Source organism: Petromyzon marinus, chromosome 26 (assembly GCF_048934315.1).
Source record: "Petromyzon marinus isolate PM22_M1 ecotype Great Lakes invasive population chromosome 26, UKy_Petmar_22M1.pri1.0, whole genome shotgun sequence".
Taxonomy (NCBI): Eukaryota; Metazoa; Chordata; class Hyperoartia; order Petromyzontiformes; family Petromyzontidae; genus Petromyzon; species Petromyzon marinus.
The window spans coordinates 8,770,747-8,795,114 of record NC_133692.1 but is presented as its reverse complement, the minus strand read 5'-3'; the positions used below and the strand labels follow the sequence as shown (position 1 = coordinate 8,795,114).

The following is a 24,368-nucleotide window of genomic DNA, read 5'->3' as shown; positions in this document are numbered from 1 at the left end:
AGTGACCATTTTAGGATCTGAGTTGTATATCCATGGAATGGAACTTGGTTAAGAAAAGTTAAGGTCCATGGTCATCCTCGTGTCCATAGGAAATTTGGATGGATATATTTAACGAACGTTTGGCTCACTTGTATGCCTATCGAGATGTGAATAGCCTTGTGGCCAAATCTGAAATACATCGAAGGAGACACCCCCTCATTGATTTAGAAAAAAACAACCGATATAATTTTTTCATATTGTCGGTAAGATTGTTGTGAAAGTTTTAATTACGTTAAAGGTGTTTGAACATTCTATGGGACGCCTTTAGGCGTCCTCTGGTCTAACACCGTTTGAGACGAGGCTCAAAAGAAAGCTGTCTCTGGTGTGGACCAATCAGTTTCAAAGACAATGCATATATTAGAGTTTTTTGTTTGCATTTGTTTGCACCGCAAGCATTGTGGTTAATGCCATGTCTGCATTAACCACAATCCTTTTAAAAGGTTTCAGTTTGGTTTTTAACATCTTAACACCTGTTTTGTTGCCAGAAAAAAATGGGAAATATTTTTTTTAAAATAATATTTTGGTACTGGCAAAGGAGATACCATGAGGTAGCGTGTAATCAATGTTTTAAATGTTTATACACTCGGGTACTAATGACAACCCGCATATCACTGAACATGCCAAATAAACCTCTCGTAGAGATCATTTGGATGCCAGGAATCCAAAGATTACAATATCAAAGGCATTGGAGCTTTTAGAATGAAAAGTGTAAAAAAAATGTTGAAATTATGAAGTTTGCAAAAATGCATTCCTTGCAAAATGTTTCTATTTAGTCTTTGAACACCTTAACATTGCCAGAAAGGGTGAAACCTATTGTTATTTTTTCATAATAAAATACATTTATTTTCATAAATTGACATTAAATCACGCATGAGAACATAAATCAACGATTGCAGGTCGAGGGGGTCGAGTTCCCCCCCCCCCCCATAAGTACCGATTACATTTAAATTAAATGTATGTATTAGCTAAACTCCCGGAGTGCTGGACACTCGAATGGGTTTCTCATGTATCTAGGGGGCACGTGTTGGTGACCAATAAATACCGGATTTAACAAGCCATTTTGATGAGATTTTCACAAATTAAATTGCTGGCCGACAAATTCAATCACGACGGCTAATAGAATCGGATGCTAATTGTTGCATAATGGTATTTTATTCAATTTCTATCATTTTGTAAAAGGTACTAAGGTTATACGATCAAAATATTAAGTAGTTCAGGTGCAGGTTATGTTATGTCTCTGCTTTTAACAAGATTCCGTTAGTATACAATTTCGATTTGATACATCCGATAATATTAACATTCGTATAACCAATATCCGAAATATCTAAGGATGTTTATGTTAATGACCACATGAATGTTTAGGTATACAAACCTATTTCATTACTAGATAAGATTCAAATGATACATTTTTTTCCATGCATTTTTCATATAAGTTGTGTTTGTAAATAAATGCATGAACCAGAAGTTTTGCATTGGGTTTATGTGGTCACTTATGAATACACACTTCACATGACCAAGTCCACGATTGTTTCATGTTGGAGCAGACATTTCTAACCAAAATAAGCTGTTGGTGGTGAGTGCCCGTTTGGTAGTCGGTCTTGGGGTGAGGTAACATTCTTGGACTTTATACCATTCTTTTGGCCTTTCGTGTCGGTGACGATGTGTTCACGAACTCGGTCACACTGAAAGATAACTTTATTGTTCTCTGATAGCATTACTGAATTGGATGTCCCATGCAAAGGACTTTGTTGGCTTTTCCATAGCTGCACCTCAAAAGTATTCAAGAGCCATAACGTAAGAATCAATTTGATTCGTTATCTGTAGCTACACATTTTATTACAGATATGAAGAGACAATGGTGGTATCTGAAGTCCAAATGTCACTGTATTTGTCAAGAGAATTCTTCTTTTGACGATTCTCTTCATTGTTTTCAAAAACGCAGTTTTTCTGAAAGCACAAATGCATAAGAATCTTGTTATTACTGAGTATTTAAGTATATGGCGCATATTGTGGGTTTTGCATGACAGATGTAGATGACAGTTTGCACAAGCAAACTGCTTCCATGTCATCAAGTGTGGACGAACCAGATCCAACAGTGCTATGAGAGATTTTCAGAAATGGACATGTCTTGAAAAGGCTCCACACTGTTCAAAGATCCTGTGAGCAGTGTGTGCCACAGAGCGCTCTCTCAACCCAGGTTTTATATTAAGAGCAGCGTGGCTCTATAATACTTGCGCTTACTAAGACTACGGCTAAAATGTATTCTATTGGTGTGGTGAATGTGTGCGTTTTTGAGCGGTAGTACAGCGGATAGCGTGCTGAGCTATGGACCAGGCGAACGGCCAACACCAGTGACGATTATCTGAACCGGTCCTGGGTCTCCCCTAGGTCAACTCAGCCTTAAACGAGTACCTGGTGCAGTGTGTAAACATCGCCACTCGGGACACAAAGGCGGCTGGACGTGGTGCTGGCCACCCACCCCCTCGTCTGCCGTGCCAGCCTTCATAGGTGCTCGCTGTTAGCGAGCACCTATGAAGGCCGGCATAGGGTATCCAATTCAGCATTAACATTTTTTTTACTGGTGCTATGTTTCGCTCACTGCACTCTGAACCCAGTAAACCGAGTTTGATTGCCAACCACCGATTTAACTGGTTTTGTCACTCGCGGGGTGCAGTAATCGTTATGTTCGTGGGAGTGACACAACCATACGTTGTAAAAAGAGGCTGTGGATAGGCCTTTGGTTAAGTGTAGGGTTGGGACTACTCTGCAACACTTTTGCAGTGCAGCAGTAGTTTACACTTCAGCATCAAAGCCCCCATCACCATCACCCGTGGTTATGCAACTGGTCATGATGGGACCATTTGCGCATTCTCTAAGATCTATGCGATTGGAATTAACGAAACGAGTGCAGTGAGAGTGAAGGTGTCCAAACCAGACATCCCGCCCCACCTTCAGCTGATCTCCACTGCCAAAGCAGCAGGACAGGGCCTCGCGAGCTTTGTGGTAGATGGGAGCGAGGAGCGTTGGATCAATGTGGCGCTTAGAATTTCCTCCTAAATAAAACGGCATACCACAGTCAAGCATGAAGTGAAATTAAGCGTTTGTTACTTTAAAAAACAGAGGAATATATGAATAAGGGGAAAATAAATGTGCAGCCTTGCAATGTCTTGTTCACACCACTGCTGGAGGAAGGGCCTTAACTCGAGTTCCCCCTTCTAGAAGGTACTTGGCTTACGATGCAGTGCTATAATATACTAACGATATTTTAGTCTAAAGAAGATCCCCGCAAGTGGAGCAAAACGACGGACATGAAGCAGAACAAGAGGCATTACAATCCAAAAAAAACCCAGAGCACCGTATTCCAATATTCTCAATCATGACACGAGTTAAAATATATATATTGTTCTTTTTTTGCAACGGGAGCAGTGTAAATGCACCATTAATGAGCTTGTGTGTGTGTGTGTGTACAATGCAAAGTATCCAGCACCAACCTGTTACGAGGCTTATCACAACGCTCACAAGCACAGTTCCCAGCCAACCTATTGGGCTGTAGTGTAGATAGGAGATGGAGTAGAATGTGTCTGCAATTGTCGGCCTGCGTATTGGTGGCAGTTGTGCAAGTTGTACCCAGCAGGACATGCAGTGGATGTGGGAGGAGACGTGAGCGTGTGTATGTTTTGGATGTTGGCAAGATTTTGGAGGGGGAAAAAAGATGGATAATAATTAATAATACAAAATAATTTATTGTAATATAGGCTGGTCAGAAGGAACTGAAACTCTGATATCAACAATTGCGTTGTCGATACTGCCATAATGGAAATCGGAAATTCACCAGAACATGTATATTATTACATTACAAAGTGAATTTGGTCTCAATCAGCATTAGCTTATTTCCCTCAAATTGGTTCTGAATGCAAATACAACCAAAGTCGATTCTAGATTTGAAGTTTTCGTGACTGCAAGGATCCATACTCTTTGGTTCTTTCGGTAAAGTCTGCATCAGCAGCAGACAATGCTTTCCCACCTGATGACGGACGCTTGTGTTGCGCCCGAAACGTCGTGATATAATGTAGTTATTTTCATTTTATTATTTTCATTATTATTTATTTTTCATCTACGTGACTTTACCGAAAGAACCAAAGTTATGTTTTTCTCCAATAAAGGAAATCCTGCCTCGTTTCCAACCCAGGTTATGTCTCCATATAATCAACAAATTGAACTAGTGGAGAAGAACAAGTACTTGGGTTTTTTCATCGACTCTAAATTGAAGTGTCATTCTCACATTCCAAATATAGGTCAAGTTAATATATTGTTTAAAGCGGAGTTGTATTTAACAGCTGCTATGCAACTTTATTTCTGATAAAGAAAACACTTGTCCCAAAATGCAGTCTATACATTTGCTAATAAAATGTATTATAAAACACTACAGACTGGTGTGAGTCGAGCAACAGAAGGCATATCAGCACAGTATTTTTAGGAAAGTAACATCAGTGTTTTCTTCACTTTGAAGTGGAATGTCAATTTTAAATTTACAGCCCTGCCTTTTTAAAAAAGTTGTGTCCCAGCAGTGACCAATTTGGTGCGACACCAATGATACTCAATGGAAATCAAGGACTATGCATTTTCATGTCTAGTGCTGTGGTATGAAGGTTGGAAGTTCATATCTCGCTCAGGGACCCACTTAGCCCACAATCCCATGTGCTGCTAGTCAATAATGGTTGTTTTATGGAGAGTCATGCTCCATCGTAATAATGAGGAATTTCCACTGTTGGCTCAGGGCTGCCAACACTGGCGGAGCCAGTGGGGGGTGGGGGGGGTGGTAGCACGTGCCCCCCCCAATGATCCGATCGAAATCCCTAATTTCGATCGGATCATTGAGGTTTATTAGTAATAAATCGGCATTTTGCGACCCCCACTGTGTAGCATATTATTATGTGCCAGGGACTCTATGAGGTGATAGGGCAATAGTCTGAGTCCATAATTTTGCAATAAGTGACGGCAAAGCGGTTATAAATGACTCACATAAGTGTGCACAGTTGCGTATACAGTACACGACTTCTCTGAAGGCATCAACACCTTCAGCGAGCGCGATGCCGATCACACAACGCGGTTCGAATTCGACCCTCGATCGATGGATGCGCCATCGCCGCACAAGTGTCGAATAAAAAGCAAGGGACAAGTCCTTACTAACAACAACTATCATTTTTCATTGCTGGAGGGGTTGCCCCCCCCTACCTGAAAATCCTGGCTCCGCCATTGGCGGCCAACAGACCTAAGCACCACCAATGCTTATTTGAGTATGGGGAACAATGTTAGTCATTTGTTTAGCGTCTCTTCAAAGTAGTAACATACCTTTCATTTGATGGGTTGGCAGTGCTCACAAGGGAGGCTATTGTGCTGTATTGGCCAATGTCTGTGATGTTGGTCGTATTGAGTGAACATCCAGCCACGCTCATGTCCAGAATGTCGGTGAATTCAGCAGTGGGTGGGTAGATTTGACCACCAAGACCAACCCAGAGAGATAGGACCAGTCCTGTGATGAGCCCTACAAATGTACCCTACCAAAAATAAAATCAAGCTTACAACCATTCATTATGTGCAATACAATACAAAATAGATGCAGCCAGCAAAGACTTATATTTTAAAAACTTATTCATCTTACAATCGGATTCCTAAGATTCAGTCACAAAAATTGCATTAATAAAAAAAAAACATTACAAATACATTTAAAACGTGCATGTTCAGAAGAAAAATAAGAGACAGAACAAGGAGCGCATGAATAAGCGAACCAAAAAGTTAGAGACTTTTTTTATAACTCTTAAGAAAATTAAGAGGTCTTGAAGATGACACATTGCAAGGTGGGGTGCTCTCTAAGGACAAGACTGACAAGCACAGCCCACAGACCTGAGAGAACAGTTTCAGAGATGGAGCAATGATCACCAAATCATCAACTAATTTAGTTCATTATGGAGTAATGATATTAGCTCACTTGCAGAAGTTGGATGTGTTGCAGGACCATTCGGAACATCAATGGCTTTAATCCATCCATGGATAGACAATGGCTGATGATTCGGTGCAGTGATTGAATTTCTCTTATTATTAGTTTTGGCTAACTATATTGTAGGTTAAACTATTCACACAATGTTGTGAAATTGTGTATATACTACGTTGCAGAACAGCATCGACTTGGAATCATAATAACAATACGGCCCATAGCACAGTGCTGCCCAAACAAACCTTGGAGTTGGCAAATGGCAACAGAGCAGCCAGAGTGAAGACTCCTAGAACAGGACCACCAATGATCCCAGCAAAACTGAGGGATGCCTGCAGACAGCATTAGAGACACATCGTAAGCCAATGACTCAAGTATAACAAGTGCAATCTACACCACACTTACCATTTAACAAAGTCTAACTCTATGTGGTCACCAGCTGTGCTAGGAAAAGGGGGTGTGTTGTCACCAATGTAATTATAGTCGATATTCTCTCATAAGAGAACGACACTCATGCATCACAGTATTTGTAGGTCTTCATACTAAGGTAGATTTTGCTCGTGTAATGCTGTATGCTCAATGCAGTATGTATGCACATTTTTTTTGTTATTGTTAACATTGTGTTGGGTTATGGTACAAAAATAAACGCGCCCACAACCCCACCATCACGTGAGAATTCTGTACTCGTTTCTCTGCAATATTTACGTTTTTGTCTTTGTTTTTGTTGTGCTCACGCACCATGTATCTCCCTTGTAAAATAGCCAGGCAACTGGTTAACCAATAAAATTAACTCAAAACTGGACTTTATTCCAGAGCAGACTTATAAATTTTGCATAACAAATGCATCACGTAGGTTTCAGGCATTTTAATTTAATTAGAACAAGGACAAGTCATGAAACCACAACTAAGCTGTTGTTTATACTGACCTGACAAAGCATCCCGATTTCGCTATTGGTGTTATGTAATGAGACAAAATATCAATTTCAAACCCTCAAACAAGTGCAGCGCCTTCTTTGGTTCTTTCGGTAAAGTCACGTAGAATGAGAATAAAATAATAAAATAAAACAATAAAATTCTCACGACGTTTCGGCCACAACACAAGTGGCCTTCTTCAGGTGAAAGGGACAGACCTGTTGGGACGACAGAGCTTCAAATAATAAATGCATCTGTCGTCCCAACAGGTCTGTCCCTTTCACCTGAAGAAGGCCACTTGTGTTGTGGTCGAAACGTCGTGAGAATTTTATTGTTTTATTTTATTACTTTATTCTCATTCTACGTGACTTTACTGAGAGAACCAAAGAAGATGCATCCTTGCAGTCACGAAAGCTTTAAATCGAAATTTAAGTGCAGCACCCTGTCATAGAGAACAGTATATGAAAGTGGACACCATAGAGCTACTTCTGAAATATCTTGAATGACCTCTGATACAAGCAGCACTTCCCCACTCAATTTGCTACAGAGCGGTATTCATTGCATGACAAACCCATACATTTTTTTAAATAATTATTGGAATCTAGCCAAGTTAAGTGAAGTAGCAAATTCAACACAATACTTCTTTATAACCCTTGGGCTACACCCATTTCAAACCTTTCTAAAACAGTCTGCCTCAGCAGCAGACCATGCTTTCCCACCTGATGACGGACGCTTGTGTTGCGCCCGAAACGTCGCGATTTATTTTATTTTATACCTACCACGTGACTTTACCGAAAGAACCGAAGAGTATGGATTCCTGCAGTCACGAAAGCTTCAAATCAAGAACGAAACTCAAACCCAGGCCCTAGTGGTGCAGGGTAAACACTCTGATCTCTGACTCATCTGGCCAACTCTCACATTTTCTATTTTTAGATCATTGGTTCGTGTAGAAATAAATAAATATAGAAACTACTACTTTTAATTACATTATGAAAAGCTCTGGTGACAGAAACTGTTGTTAAATAGTCATTTCCTCGCTGATGCAACATTTCCTGTAAAAACTCTCAACAGCACTGTCACTGAATGAGCAAAAAAAAAAACCATTATTTAGAACGACTGGACATGCAATGAGGTTGATCGGCAGGTTGCGAGTGGTGGGTGAAGTTTGAGTAATCCCACCTCTTCCAAAACGTCTGACCAGCAATGCATGAGTCGGCCCATTAACCTTTGGAGGAGAGCTGCTGCTCGTGGAAGCCCATCTGCCAGCAGTGGCATTAGCAAACTGCAGGGTTTCTACTCTACCTTTTACCTGTGCAGTCATTGGGGGAGTTTGGTGAGGAGGGGGGAACGCACGCCTCACCACAAATAAGCGCATTTATAAATTTATTTTCCCTGATTTTACAAATAATTCCTGATTTGAGAGACAAAGCGAACCTCTGTCCACACCCCCCCCCCCCCCCCTCAAATATAAAAGTCAAACTCCACCTATGTGTCGAATCAATTATTGAATCATGTATACAATAAATTATTGAATCATGTATACAATAAATTATTGAATCATGTATACAAATGTGGAAACTCCCTCCCGAGGTCCAGTTTCAATATATTCAGCATTGTAAACCAAAGCGTCAAGCAACCACTGTATAATGTCTTTGATAAATACAGTTAAAACTAAATTACCTGTATGATGTTTCCTTGCAACAGCGATGCAACACCAGCCACACCAATAGTGATCAAACCAAAGAACACAGCTGTTGGAAGTTTTTACAAAGGTACATTAGTTCTTCTAGTTACTCATTTTGTCGACACAAGTATTTGTTTCCAAGCAATTAGCAATTCAACACAGAATAAAAACAACTCTGGATCGATTTGGACGTTCTATATCTCGTCAGAAGAGTCAGGCTTCCATGAACAAATGCTGCTGGATAGTATTGGTCTGGAAAGCCAATAGGCTGATGGAGCCATACATATCTATATATATTTTTTACGTGGCGACAGAATGGAGTTCTGTTCATATATGCTCTTACATATGCATGGCAGTGACCCGCATTACCAATGATTCCATATACTCCAACTGCTAAAGTTCATACAGTGTATCAAGCTGTTTCCTCAATGTTCATATTCCAATACTTTTCTGCTATGATACGGACATCACTCACGCATAATAAAGTTCAATAGAATAAAGTGCAGGTGACTGCTGCATTCAGCTTAGCGGATCATTCCATCTTATTCACACTTGTCACAAGTGTACAAACTACACAGCAGAGAGAGGAAAAGGGGGAGATATATATATATTTTTATAAATGCACAGAAATTCGATCAACTCTAGGTGGGCGATTATAATTATTACCCGTTGCATGGCGACAACTTGAGAACAGGACAACCCGACGCGATGTTCACAACATTACAAGGACGGTGCACGTTAGCTGACATCATGAAGGTAATCATTGTCTTTCTGTGGGAATAAACATTTGAACAACCCATACCCTTTCCAAAGTTTATCCGATAATTGGCTGTTTGCCAATTATTGACAAACAGCCAAATTAGTGAATACAAATGACAACATTTTGCATGTCAACTAATAACATACAACACAATCTTTAGGAATACTGTATATGTGTATGGTATTTTAAATTTCAAGACTTCATAATATATGAACATTTTCGAAATTCTAATTAAAAACATTAACAATGAAATCATGTTTTTAATATACTGATGCTTTTATAACGTTGGTATGTTATATTGCAGTATTTGTTTACCGTGGTATTAAACCACGTTTGATTTTTTCAACCTTTATTCATGATGCAGCAAGATCTATGTAATGTATGTTGGGTAGCATTTTAAAATCTGGTATAAGTTTAGGGTTACCATCTGTCTGGGTTTAACCCCGAATAGTCTGGGAATTGCAACCTGTGTTCAGGTGGCAAGAATTCATTTGTACTGAGATCTGGTGGAATTCTCATGACATTTGTTTACAATATACTGCACAGTTTGATAGACCTAGGCTGATTGAGAGATATGTCCAGGTTTGTTCTGTGGAAAACGTGGCAACCCCTCATGTATGTCGGCTATCAAGCACTCGTGTCGTTCGAGCAATAATGTAGTATTATAAACAGCTTATGTGGATGCTCAGTCTTTCAGCAATGATTTTGGGATCCGTAATGTGACGTCAATGCGTCTTTACATTTTTATTTACAAACTCTCGCCAGGGGCCTGTCCATCATCTCCCCAACACGCTTAAATTGCGGTGAACCCTGGTTCGTCTCAGGCCATACTCACAAACGTGACTGCAATGATCCATACTCTTTGGTTCTTTCTTTACAGTAATTTTGCTGTGCTAGTTACACCCGATGACGGAAGCTTGCGTTGCCTCCGAAACGTCGTGATTTGATTGACTTTAATATTTTAACCTACGTCACAAATGTTGAGTCCGAATGGTTTTAAAAGTGAGTCCGTGCCATCAAAGGTGAGCCACGATGTGCGTTGAAATTCTTTGCACTGGTTGACCACAGAGAGTCGTGATGTCATGTGGTCACCTGGGAAATGAGTTATGATATTAGTTACCCTAATGTGTCAGTTAGAAGAGTTAATTTACAAGCCTTTACATTTTTAATGCTCTCTGAGGCTCAAAGTGTTCATGCATAAGGTTTTGTTTGCCGGGCGTGGTGTTGGCCACCCACCCCCTCGTGTGCTGTGCCGGCCTTCATAGGTGCTCTCTAACAGTATTTGGCCCTCATAGTCTGTTTAGGCTATACAGGAGATCTTTGTCCTTGTGTTACTGACCCAGCAGTTTTGAGATGAGTGCCCGTCTCTTTAAGCTGATGTCTTGCCAGCCTCCCCAGAATGGCTTGAGAAAGTCTTCAACCACAACAGCCGACATGGAATTGATTCCAGATGAAATTGTACTTTTGAGAAAACGTGGGGAGATATAACAGCGGTATTTAATGTTTAACACAAGTACAATTTCAATTATTATAATATCATTGGCTATTTGTATATAAATCATACATTTGTCATATATAAACGTGATTTGTAATTTGTAAACAAGCTTTAACTGTACTGCAAGTCGTTGATACCTTGTTAGAGCAACAAGATTTTATTCTTGAGGGCATAAATGATAATGGATGTTCTAGTCGATACTCGCAGACTAGTATTCTCTGTCACAGGAATGTTATATACCATACTGTGGGATCTATAATAATTTTTCGATTTAAAGCTTTCGTGACAGTCCTGTTTCTTCACCTGAGGAAGGCTACTTGTGTTGTGGCCGAAACGTCGTGAGAATTTCATTGTTATTATTATTTGTATTATTTTATTCCCATTCTACGTGACTTTACCGAAAGAACCCAGAATATGAATCCATAATAATGTTATGCATGCGTGGAGAGGGTGTACAATGGAATATTACTTAGAGGAGTAGAGGGCATGAGCATGATGGCCTCACCTTAATGTTGCACTGTATGCACTTGCTACAAACAGACCTGGCAGTCCAGGCAGATCTCCTAAGAGGTCCATTACCAAGAAAGGCATCAACTGTGCAAAGTGTCAATAAATAATGGAACACATTAAACAGTGCTTAAACATTTTTTTCCCATCACATTTTCACCGTGTGCCTCGATGTTATAACTACTCAATTTATTTTGTTTAAATAATAGCCTTGAATGGGTGACCATCATGGAAAAACAGATTATCATAGGGCTGACTGGGCTATGTGTTTGGCAGCAGAGTGCAGTGCAGCAAAATGAATTGTTGTACTGTACTTGTATGTTATCTGCCTTCACAACTCCCATAAAGCAGCATGATGAATATGGTGAAATAACCGCCATGACCCATAAGGCATAGAGAGGCCCTCATCCTACAATGGATTGAAAGGGCCGTACATGTACACATTCGCCTGTTGTATTAAAAGTCTAACATTACCAGGGTGGAGAATATATATATACACATTCATAACTTGACTTCAGTAGCCATACTATAATAAAGATATGTTTGTAAAAGTCAAAGTGTCCTCAGACTCAAATAACCATTGGCGAATGGATGAAATGTCCAGAATGTCTGGGTACAATTACCTACGATAATCACCCAAGAATGTCTGTTTGTGTGTAACGCGCGTGACGTCACTCCACATGCCCCCCCCATAATTAATATTCAAGAGCGCGTGACGTCACTCCACATGCCCCCCCATAATTAATATTCAGGAGCGCGTGACGTCACTCCACATGCCCCTCGCCCCATAATTAATATTCATGAGCGGGTGGATTTTTACACTCACGCAGAAGATGGTCGAGCGGAAATAATTTATTTCGCAAATTCGCTTTAATTTTGACGTTTCTTTGTTGAAAGTGAATCTAATAAATAATTATACACAGCAACAAAGTACATTTGATGTCTTTATTTATTTCTTCAGCACTTGAGACAAAAGGTTAGTCTAATTTATGCTTCTACATTAAGCTAAAATAGACATTGCTCGGTGATTTTGCAGATATTGTATCGAATTCCAATTTCTTTCAACCCCAGCGACCGAAAGCAGAAGAGAATAAAGTACCAGAGCAGTGAATTTGAACAAATTGAAGGCCAGTTATAAACAGTGCTACAGTGACGTAAAGTTAGGTGTTTTATGACATAGTTTTGTGCCAGAATCACTGCCATTAATACAGTGCTACAGTGAAATTCAGTGAAGTGTTTGTTGACATACTTTCGTGCAAGATTCACTGCCATTAAATTTACACGAGATACAATTATACTCAGCTCAATTTCTTCGTAAAATATTACAGCTTCCTGTCCTAGGACGGGCAAACAAGCTACGTCTCTCCCTAAAACATCCACTGTTGACTTAGTTTATAAACCCTGGATTTGTGTTAAAGGCATTCCATTTGTGAGCTCAGAACTCTAGCACAACATGGATAAACTGTAATGTCACTACCTATAAGCATTAACCATAATGTTTAGCAATGCCTTTTTGGTTTTGTCGAACACAAACATTACAATTGATATTCAGTGAAACACCTCGATAAACCCAGAAGCTGATGGCAAATACATCCTATTATCCACAAATTTTACCGTCAGAAGTGACCCAAAAGCAGGTCTCATGGACGTATGCAATTAACCGTATTATTTGTGCAAATATTGGGTAAGAGGAATAACCTGGAAGCGGTGGAAACGTCATCCTGTTATCTGCATTTATCTAATAATAGTTCGGTGGATAAAAGTGCGTGAACACGCGCGTAAATATCAGAAGAGAGAAGAGTTCTAGTGAAATATGTGTTGAATATGGCCTAAACAGACCGTCACATCATTATTGATATTTGGGTTAGGCAACACAATGATCTGACCAACGTCAGATACATTTTTGTTAGTCAGATCAATACATGGTCTAACCCAAAAATGCATTATGAATCGTTATATTGGCCGCAAAAACCTACGTGTTAAGACACTTAAATGTTGCATGCATAAGGGCACTCACTTGATTAGAGTTTTCCACTCTATTTGCCTTCAAAGGGTCACAGTCGGAATACCAGGCATACATCACCAGGCCACACAAATCCCCCACAACGAGCAGCACGCACATGCCCAACAGGTTCAGGAACACCGCCCTGCAGCAGGACAACAAACCACGCTTAAAATCATCCTCACCATCTCACCACTGTTAGTATTACCAGACCCGTATTCACATACAGCGATACCTTGACTTTTCGTCCACTTGATTTTCGTCGCTTCGCTCTTTCGGCCGTTTTTAACTATCAGCACATTTCAAATTTCGTCCAGGCGCTTTCCTCTTTCGTCCGATTTCATCCCAAACCTTCCACGACGTTTGGGCCATCTTTTTTGTTCAGTCTTTGAATAGAAGTCGTTCAGTGAGCATCTCTTATAATTTGTGTTTATTCATATATTATTAATACTGTACTTATTTCTGTGATTATACTGTAAAAAATGAAGTTTTTTTTTGTAATAACAATATAATACCACGGTGTTCAGTTATTTTCGTGATTATAAAACACGTGTACAGTATTCATACTGCGCTTATTTTTGTGATTACTGCAAAATACTCATTTTTGTGCTTTAATATTTCATAATGGGTCCTAAGTGTGGTGATAGTAAAGCTATTCATTTTTATGTTTATTTCTGTTTATTTATGTTTTGCACGCATGTGTTGTATAGTTACTTTAGTTATTTGCAAGTACGTTTTTCGCCAGCCAAAAATAAATTTGCAAGCTAAATATTGGCTCTGCTTTGACATTCGTCCATTTTTTGACATTCGTCTATGCTCTGATCCCTAACCAGAAGAAAGTGCAAGGTATTCCTGTACAACCTATTGTCACTCATAAGGGGGGTTTTCCCCTAATAATTTTGGACACTTGAATCACCATATATTCTCCAGTTTCTACATCAGCATGAAGCAATGTAATTCTCACAGTAAAGCTGCTACTGGTGTACTGGTGGTGATGCTAACATACTTGCAGGAAATTGCAATGACATATTTTATTTTAAATTTCATGAAATTATTATTTCTGACTCATTCGATTAGCATGTACATTATGTGGAGCCGGTCTGTAAAGTTTTAAATTCTCCCGCGCTTTTGGCCAAACCACCTCTGAAATTTGTGAGGTGGTTAGAATCCCCAGAACAGGTAACCAGTTATACTCCTCTAATACATACACATCACACACACTCACACGTGTTTGTGTCTATGGATGCATTGGTGGCATACCTATGCAGCATAACACATCGGTCCTTATGAAATAGTCTAAAATCTAAATGTTAATAATCAAATCTGTTTATCAGTCATTCATTGAGTGAGCTGCAGACTCTCTATCAGAAGTTGCCTGAGATTCAGCAGCTGCTTTCCCATTCGAACGTGTGACATGAGTCATAATATTTTGATGCCACAGTCCGCCAATAACTTATTCTGGAAATGAATTGAGGAACCCTTTGACCAAGTCTAGGGCACGAGTCAAAATCTGTCTTTGGAATATGGAGCCAATTGTCATCAGGCTGGGTGCTATATGGCTCGTGAAGCTTTGTGTTCAGCTGCTCACAACATTCGTCTTCCGACTGCTTCGACATCAAGATTTTCTGACCGGGGGTGCAAATTGTGCGAGAATAAATAATTATTTCGAAAATGTTTAGCTTTTTATTTATACCGCCAATATATGCATGTCTCAAGGTCCATTCTGCTGACGTCACTGGAACTCTCCATTGCTTCAATGTTTCTGATAAATTTTGCAATTGTTGCAGTCAGGATTCCCTACAGTTCAAAGTCCATTCCAACAGTTTCATCACCACCACGCTGACACAACTACGTTATACTTACGAAGTGATTTGTAGCATCCATTTAGACTGGATAAAGGCATAGCCATAAAATGGAGTAAGAGTTCTTCATCTCAGATTTGCCGATGACTGTCATTATAACAACCAATGAAACTGAATTTCTGAAATGTATGGGGTTTCTTGTCATGTACAGATTTGATTCATAATTGAAAAGCTTAACAAAAAAGACTCTAAATGTGGACAAAATATATGTGCAAAGATAAAACGTATTACTGGCCAAGACTAATTAGAGAATCCATTGAAATTGAGAGAAATACAAATAATTGTAACCGTTCTGACAGCTACAGGCTTCCTGCGGCCTGGAAGCGTATGATTAAGTAATACATATTACAATTACAATTCCTTATAGAGGAAACACATACTAATGAACTAATTACAATACCCCCCTTCCTCCGCCTCTGATCTCTGCACCTGATTGGGTTCTGTGCTGACGCGCGTTCTGCTTAATTTGGACCGGATGCAGGTGGATGGCTTCACAATTCTGGCAAATCGCCCGATGATGCTGCATGTAATTACCAGCGGGACGTCGTACTCAGATTGTAAATGTTGTGGATTCACTCTTCAACACACCGGTGGGCTGAAGTAGTCATTATTTGGGGTTTTGTTTACCTGACAAATCCCTTACTGATTGGCCGTGTCGGGTGGTGGAGGATTTCGACACATTTATACTTACACGATCTAACCCTAAAACCTTTATTATGGACGAAACTTACGTACAATGTTGGCTAAACCAAATTAAGCAATTGCTGAGGGGCACAGGTAGAAAACACTTTACTATACCCTGGGAAGTTACTGAAGGTGAATTGGGATCAAAGTTCTGAAATATGTGAATAAGAGTGGGATAGAGTACTTATGAAAAATTGAACTCAATATTGAAAAGCAAAATACCAAGGTGCTGCAAGAAGCCCGTCTTTAATCAGTGATTATTATCTGTAGTAGCATGTGGATCGGAAACATAGACTCGTGACAAAGAAATGGAACAAAAAACCCTTAAAAGTGCACAAACCCAGATGGATAGGTGCATGCTTATGAATGCATTGGAAGACAGAGAACGAAACATGGTTTATGGAACAAGCATACGTTAGAGACTTGAGCAGGACACATCACGAGAAGGGATGATGGTCGATGGTCTACGGAATGTCAAGCCAGCGGAAAGTATGTGCCCAAGAGGATGATCCCCATGGAGATGCGATATATGTACAAGAAGTCGATTTTACATTACAGGACTATTAGGCATTGGTGTCAGCAGCAGGAGGCTTTCATGCAGCGGTGGATACACAACAGCTGACGATCCCAGGTTTTCACACAACAACGTTCATTGACATGAGGATTGCCTTACTGGTATGTCATACATCTCAATTACTCTAAGGGACTGCATATGAATCCACGACGGTGGTCAAGGCAGGAAAGTGATCCGATAGGTAGCACAGCAACTCACTTGATGGCATCTCGCTCAGTCCGGCATGCCAAGTAGCGCTGCACCTGCGTTTGGTTGCAGCTGTACGTCGACGTCCAGCTGAATGTGCCCCCAACCACAATTGTCCAAAACGTGTGCCTCTTCCTTGGGTCAGCGTCAAAGCTGTTAAACAGATAGAAACATACTTTGCAATCGTCACTTTGTAATTATCTTCAATGCATAAACATTTGACGTGGCTGGGTGGTAGCAGAATTTCCAATATCGTCAATTCGAATTCAGTTATGATCAGTAGAGCTAAATGCTGAGAAAAAAAAGGCCCTTGTAAGGGCCAAGAGCAGATTGAACGAGGTCTGCGAGTGAACCAACGAAACATTGAAAGACTCTCAAGACCTAAATGTGACTTCCTGCAATCACGCGGACATCCAGGATAAACACCCCAATTGACGACCCAAACAACGCATTTTCTGGTATTGACATTCTTCAAAGACACTTAAGCAACCTCCTACTGCATCAGAAAATCAACAGGCCAATGTGCACATTTCCTTCATATGGACCATATAGTGAACCACTGTAGTCGGTGCCCCTTCAATGGAGAAATAGCAAAACTACGCCGAACTCTCTCCTGAAGCCATCTCATGGCTAGCAGACCTCGACATTGGCATTTAGCTTCTGAACATATTGCTATACGCAAGAACAGAATAGCACATTTACAGCTAGTTGACCAGGTTCATAGCAGAGTGCAGCCCCCTACACCAACACCCAACTCATATGGCTTCTCTGACAACTGATAAAGCTGCATATATGTTATTTACAGGTATTCTTCGCTTACTTTCAAATGTTATGCTTGTAATCATTGGCAAAGGTATTTCCATGTATGCGTGTATTTTAATGAGAATGAGGAACACACTTCCAGAAGTTTGTGCGCCCGCCTGCCTGAGCGACGCTCCACACGTTGGAGAAGCCTCCGAGGCGTAGAGAACCCTGGATCAGCACAGCCAACAGGCCAGCCAACATGACAGCTGCCTGGAACACATCTGTCCACACCACAGCCCGAATACCACCCTACACACACAGACACATACAGAAATCCTCTGTGTAGTCTACACATGATGTTGGGGGGCAACTGCTGTTATTGAGCACCGACGGTAAGTCAGCATGGGACATACAGCTGAGAAAAGAATGTTGAAGAAAATGATTCTCATCACATGACATCAATACAACAATTGTAATATTATGGGGTAAGAAAGTCAAAACTAAATATCTGAACCGGTTCTGGAGCCGAGTATAGAATGACTTATGGCATCGTAGAAATGGCACAAGTTTGGTTTAAGATAAGATATATACATCTGAGTATGTGAAGGAGTTACATCATTGGGCGTTGGTAGAATTAAGATAAATCTCACGAGTGGTTGGGACCACTCGTTCGTGAATTATAACTTGCCTACACGAACGTGTATGATAACGAGGTTCTGTATACCACATACTATAATTAATAAAACTCACAAATGCAGTATAGGCGATGCAAACAAGTGCCGTGGACATGATTGCCACCCAGATGTTCAGGCCAGTTACTGTAAAAGACAATACAGCACAATGATAACCTGGAGCTAATGGAATTAAGTGGCATATACCTGGGAAAACAAAATTAAGGAAAGTTATTCTCATCACATGACATACATATAACAATTGTAATATTACGGGGTAAGAAAGTAAAAACAAATCTATAAATAAAGTAAATATGTTCACTTTGGTTCGTCAATGATATTTTTTTTCATTTTTATCGAAGCACAATACAGTAAGATAATACAGCATTGCTTTACAACTGTAGTGTTTAAAATGACTAAAACAATGGTAAATTGCATTTTGTAAATGTTAGTTTTTAAGATGGTATAGTAATGGCATTATATCATGATGCCAACCTTACAAAGACCCAGTCATCGTATGTCTCAGTGTTGACGAGGATCTCTCTATAACATTATCCTGCACGGTTCTGTAATTCTTACACACTACATCTATTTCTGCAGAATGGAAACTTGTTCGAACTTGGGTGGAATTATGTTTTGACCAGCAGAAAATCTTTGATAGAACATTTATTTAATCCATCAATCGCTAGTTGGACTTGATCAATTTTACTTGACTGTTATTCATGATGACTAAATCAGCAGGATTGCGCCTGATTTATTCAGATCTTGGTTGCTAAGCAGTGCTGAGTCTGGACAATGCTTAGATAGGCAACTACCACCTTGAATAAAATAGGTTTAATTTCGGCTGCTGTGGGGCTTTACAGAGTTAGGAGAAGGCAGTTCCGAAAATTACATCGTTATACCGTACTGTGCCCCAATGTCTATATACACCATCTTCATCATCCTGCGCTGACCGTTTTGGTGAAGTATGGTCAAATATCCCCCATGCTCAGTAAAAAAAGATACCCTCTCCGACCACCTCACGCAACTAATGTTGCCTCTTGTACCGATAACACCACACTGTTGTTCGGGCTTTAGAACCGTCATTGTGACCTTTAATTAATTTCTAGTTTTGAGGCAGGGCTTGTTCATGACAATGCCAGTCAAATATTTTCAGGCAGTGACTGAAAACCAAGTTTAATGAGGTGGGGGGGGGTCTCAAAGAGCCAAACGCTTTAAGCAAGACAAGACGAATGCTTTGCTGATATAAGATCACCACCGGGCAAAGTAGTGAGCTGGAAGTGGTGATGGGGGTGGAGTTGACAATGAAGGGCATGGGGATTTGCTGATGGACAAAGGAGTTAGGTACACCGTTTACTTAACATGTACCCTGTCATCCGAGTTCACATTTGGCTGACCACCCTTTCAATCTGAAGCACTGTATGTATTAGAAGAAAATATATAACATTTATTTTTGTTTAGTTGATCAATAATATGTTTTGTGCTTTGATGAAGTAACAAAAAAAGCAGTGTGTATTATTTGAGTGGTGAGGGAATTGCTCTTTGCTCAGATTGCAGATGGCCAATTGAGCGAGATGACTTGCAAGAAAACATGAACAACATAAAGCAGAAAGGTGAGTGCAGCTGTATATGGAAGAATGTAATTTTATATTGCTTCATATAATCCAACACTACAGTTTCTGGTGCCCTGCATTTGCTTGTTTTAATTTGGCATCCTTTATTGTGTTAGAATGCCGTGTGAAATGATGATTAAAAGTACCCTTAACAAAGCACTTGCATAATAAAAGCTACTGAGGTGGCAGGCAATTTTGCATCAGTGAAGGTGTTGTGTATTATTTTAATGCCTATGGCTCATAGTCACATTCCTACTCCAGTCTACCAGCAACCTGGAAATATGATAAATTAAGCCCTTTGTAAAACATTTGTCAAATCATCATCTATTGCAGGCATTTATTATGTGATTTTATTACGTTCTGATGAGAAAGTCTGGACTGTTGGGCATTAGATGTGCCAATATTTTACGGTTTGACGGCCAGCATTGAGATTCATTTTATGTGTGTGTCCTCACCTTGACTGAGCGCTAGGGAAGGTGCATATGTGACCATCCCCAAATACAGCACCTGTTAACAGATATGATTACACATTTAACTGCTGTATTAAAATGCTATAGAACATTCAACGTCTATTGTTTTATATATTTTTTATGATTTTATTGTTTCCCTTCTACGTGACTTTACCGAAAGAACCAATAACATTCAACGTGTAATCAAACCATAGCTTATTACGATGACTTTTCGTGTACGTTGAACTTATTTTGCACCATAACGTAGCCAACCGTGCTAATCGGAGGTTTAATGAGTAGCCATGATCAATCCACTCCCCAAACTAGCGACATCTCTCACGGTCCTGTTGTGTAAACATTCACGTTTATTTTTTGATAATGATCATCACCATATATACCATATGTACACAGACCAGTGATGTTAATTCCGCATGAGATGTACAAATATGAGCTGCGCCTCTTGGGGCTGATGGCTGCAGTTGCATTTCTCATGCATTAAACGAGTATGATGAGTACCGTACTCTTTATTTGTATACACACAGCATCACGGTGATTCCCTCCTACCTCCTCCCTGCTGGTCTCACGCCTGTCAACATTGCCAAACGTAGTCCTTGTACCGTGTTTTTTTTTTACTTTGAACAAATCAGTGCTGTCAAAAATATAACTCGTGATAAAATAATGAATACCAGCCATTTAATAAATCCACTGCTGGATGAAGTCCTCTCCACGCTTTGTCAGTCATGGGAGTTGTGGAGTTATTTGTTCGTAAATTTAATTGACCATCGCCGTCAGTGTGAGCTGGTAAAGGGGGGCGGGGGGGGATAGAACCAGTTGAGGTATCATTTCTCTCTCATGTTGAACATGCTCAGGAACTCAAAGCACTGTGTCAATCACTGTGCCACTTACCATGTACATGAAATAAGCACACACCACTCCATATCGCACCGCTTGGTTGAACCTGGTGTCGAGGTACTGAATTTGCACAACCAAATGTTATTGTTTGCGGAAAGATATTTACGTAATATGCATATTGAATTCATCTATCTTGTTGAAAATATTTAGCGTGGAAAAATACCGTGAATAGTTATGGGATATAGATCAACACGCTACCTTCAAAGTTGGGGAATGTTAGATTAATGAATGACTTGTTTCTTGTTAAACTTTTGTGTAAAGAAATGGAAACAATTGCGGGGATTTTAGACAAGAAGTGATACCATTTTCATATTTCAAACAAGTGTTACCATATTAATGTGTCAAAGAGTTATCATCTCTGTTCATAGTTTTCACCCAGTGATGGAAACTCACATTCCTAGAGCAACTACTAGTCTGTCCTTAGGAATTAATATTATTGACCTCAGTGAGATGATTTGATTAGATGACTATGTCCAGAAAATCAATCCACAGTGTTGATATATGTATGTTGAACTTCTTTCACACCGTACGTAGCCAACCATGCTAATCGGAGGTGCGAGTGTTATGGCTGTGATCCTGAGCTACATTACAGAGTTAGCACAAGGGTATGCTAGGAATCGCAGCGTAACAAAATTACACTTGGATTTTGACCATTGCCACGTACAACCCGTGGACATTGTATCGTGACGTATGTAACCTCCCAGTAGCACGGTTAGCAACGTACGGTGCGAAAGAAGTTCAACATACATACAATATACATACATACATTGGGCCGCCCTTCCTGCCGTAATTAATACAATCTTTCTATCTATCATGAGATGGAACTGGAAAGAGAAATACATTGGCATGTATTTGGACTCTGGGGGGGGGGGGGGGGGTGATAATACTCACGTACATTTCAATGTTTTTGTTTGTTGCGGTTGCACCCGATTCAAGAGCCGAATGGCTCACAGGGCTATACCAAAATAAATAAACTGAAACTGAAATACAGTCGTGCCAACTTTTCCTACCATTTAGGTGGAGAGGGCAGTAATTACAGAGGAGTGAGATTGTTTGTCTGGGAATCAAACATCGAGGTTTCGGATACAAAAGCTCCTCGGGTAGAGAAAGGCTCTCGATGCAATACAAGTTAAAGGTTATTAAAATATAAATCTCAACCACAAGCCATGAAGATGTAGAAGTAAACCAGTGGTATAAATAAATAAAGCAACTTATTAAACGAGGGCAAAACACACTACGCCATGATAGTGTGAGACTTAAATACAAAGGTAATTAAGAGGAGCAAATATGAGATGGGTTTTTAAAAAAAAAAATTGATATCGAATGGAGGGACAGGAAAGTATAATGTATGCTCGAGTTTGCAAGCATGTAAAACTTATAGCTCTTAAGTGACAGTGTGTGAACAAAAGTTTGTAACTTTCTGGGGTTCAGCCACCAGTAATAATAGAACCTACTAAGACCAGCACTATGAAGATTATAGTACATTTCTACATACCTTATATATGCTGGAGAGCTGGAGACGGTAGAAAAGTGGGATATAGATGAATGCTGTGACTGAGATTGCAAAAATCCAGGCGATGCCCATGAGCACATGCATCATCCCGTACATGTAGATTTCAGCTGGGAGACCAATTACTAGAAGACGTGAAACAGGTTAGATTCTTAGCTCTTCAATTCACATACTTCTTGGTAACATAGTAAAGCAAACTGTATAGGCCATTGTTTATTCATTGCTGGATGCTTTTGCATACAACATGCAAAACTTACCAGCGATTGCAGAGAGAAAACTTGCTGCTAAAGACAAAGCCACTGGATATGGTGATAGCTGCCTGCGGTGTGAAAAATCAACGCGAGAAAATTGTAAACAAAAGCGGCTATGATCCACCTAACATTGCAATAGATACAAATGTAGTTTAAACCTCGGCATTACAAAGTCATTATGTGTGTGACTCTACAGCACTGCATTGTGTAATGTAATGTTAACACATGCTGGTATACTAATTACTATGAATCAATTGGAAAGAATGTTCAGATAAGATAATTATTTCAGATATAATCTGAAAATGTTTTGAACTTTGCACAATACTGTACTATTTTATTTTTTACGTAACCCACACCATCAATGCTAACTCACAGCCTCAACACCAATTCTCAGCCTCAACACCAACTCACATCCTCAACAGTAACCCACAACTTTAATAGTAACTCAGCCTCAAAAGTAATCCACAGTCACAGTAGAACGATCGCCTACATTCACACAGTTCCCTGCATCATGAAGTGATGTGTACGATGGGAGTATCTGCACGATGGTCCTGTATAGCCCGGTACGAATGGAAAGCCACCATACTATTATTAATAGTGGCCTCTCCATCCATGCGCCGATCAACAGGATTTCAGTGGTGAATTACGGGGTTATTTTTATTTACAGGACAGGAGCCGCATTAAACTGCGGCAATGTCCAAGACCCATCTTGCTCCGATTGTGAGAAGAAACATTGTATCATGCAGTTATTTTTTGTCTCGTATCTTCGATTAAAATTGACTTATTCCACTACTTCAGCAACAGATTGATTATAAAAAAACACATAAGCAAACGTAATTTAACTCATGCAATACATTACATAAATAATAGCAATTGTGGTATGAATTTCATAATAATGTTATGCTAATGTAATGTTACGCAAAATATAAATGTTGTCCTTACCTTCTGCCCAAAAGGACATCTTCTGAGGTGTTCTGTCCACCACCTGCCAGAGCATGATATAAACCTATACAAGCTGAAATTACCAGCATGAGGGCAAATACAACATAGTCCCAGGTCCCAAACTGGCTCGTCTGGACCATCTCTGCCCTCTTTATCCTAAAATCAATGCGATTGATGACGTTACTTCATTTATATGAAGTCAGTGTTGGTTTGCCTCGATAGCGATGGGTACGTATTTTCTCAAACGTATCTGCTCTGTAAGAAGCTTATAATGCGATGTTTACTCCACTTCAAATCCTTAAATAATTTACTCTTTCCGTCCTGGTCTTTAACCTTTGCCCCACAACGGAGTGTGCCTGGTTGGTATCTCTTCGCTGCTCTCACGAGTTTATTGTGTACCTTTGCCCGAAGTTGTGTTCGTACTGCATGTGCCTCACACGCTTCTCGCTTCTCCCACTCACTCCACTGGCACCAAGTTGGATTGTTCAACACTCAAAATAAACCTCATTGTGCATCCTTATGAATGCCTGACTCTGTGTTTTGCGTTCCGAGCACCCACTAATACTCACGCCTCAACCC

The 24,368-nt window shown here is 40.0% G+C and overlaps 1 protein-coding gene across 1 annotated transcript; it reads right to left on the bottom strand.

The window, feature by feature from the left end:
• Positions 1-852: 852 nt before the first annotated feature.
• Positions 853-24,368, bottom strand: LOC116946046 (sodium-coupled monocarboxylate transporter 1-like). The gene is made up of 17 exons (XM_032960878.2): positions 23,790-24,368; positions 22,854-22,915; positions 22,582-22,721; positions 21,081-21,146; positions 20,181-20,232; positions 18,192-18,259; positions 17,596-17,750; positions 16,710-16,850; positions 13,407-13,536; positions 11,388-11,476; positions 10,727-10,848; positions 8,624-8,694; positions 6,277-6,363; positions 5,392-5,597; positions 3,531-3,634; positions 2,989-3,092; positions 853-1,986 (listed from the first exon to the last, which is right to left on the bottom strand). Exons 1-17 carry the CDS (start codon positions 23,927-23,929, stop codon positions 1,876-1,878), a joined length of 1,848 nt encoding a protein of 615 aa, XP_032816769.1. The 5' UTR covers positions 23,930-24,368; the 3' UTR covers positions 853-1,875.

Excerpts from the sequence above, each read along its gene's own strand:
- LOC116946046 (XM_032960878.2), bottom strand. The coding sequence starts at position 23,929 with ATGGTCCAGACGAGCCAGTTTGGGACCTGGGACTATGTTGTATTTGCC. Across the intron at positions 20,233-21,080 it reads GTGCTTATTTCATGTACATG|GTGCTGTATTTGGGGATGGT; the intron begins GTAAGTGGCACA and ends ATCTGTTAACAG. Across the intron at positions 17,751-18,191 it reads GCATCGCCTATACTGCATTT|GGTGGTATTCGGGCTGTGGT; the intron begins GTGAGTTTTATT and ends CTGTGTGTGTAG.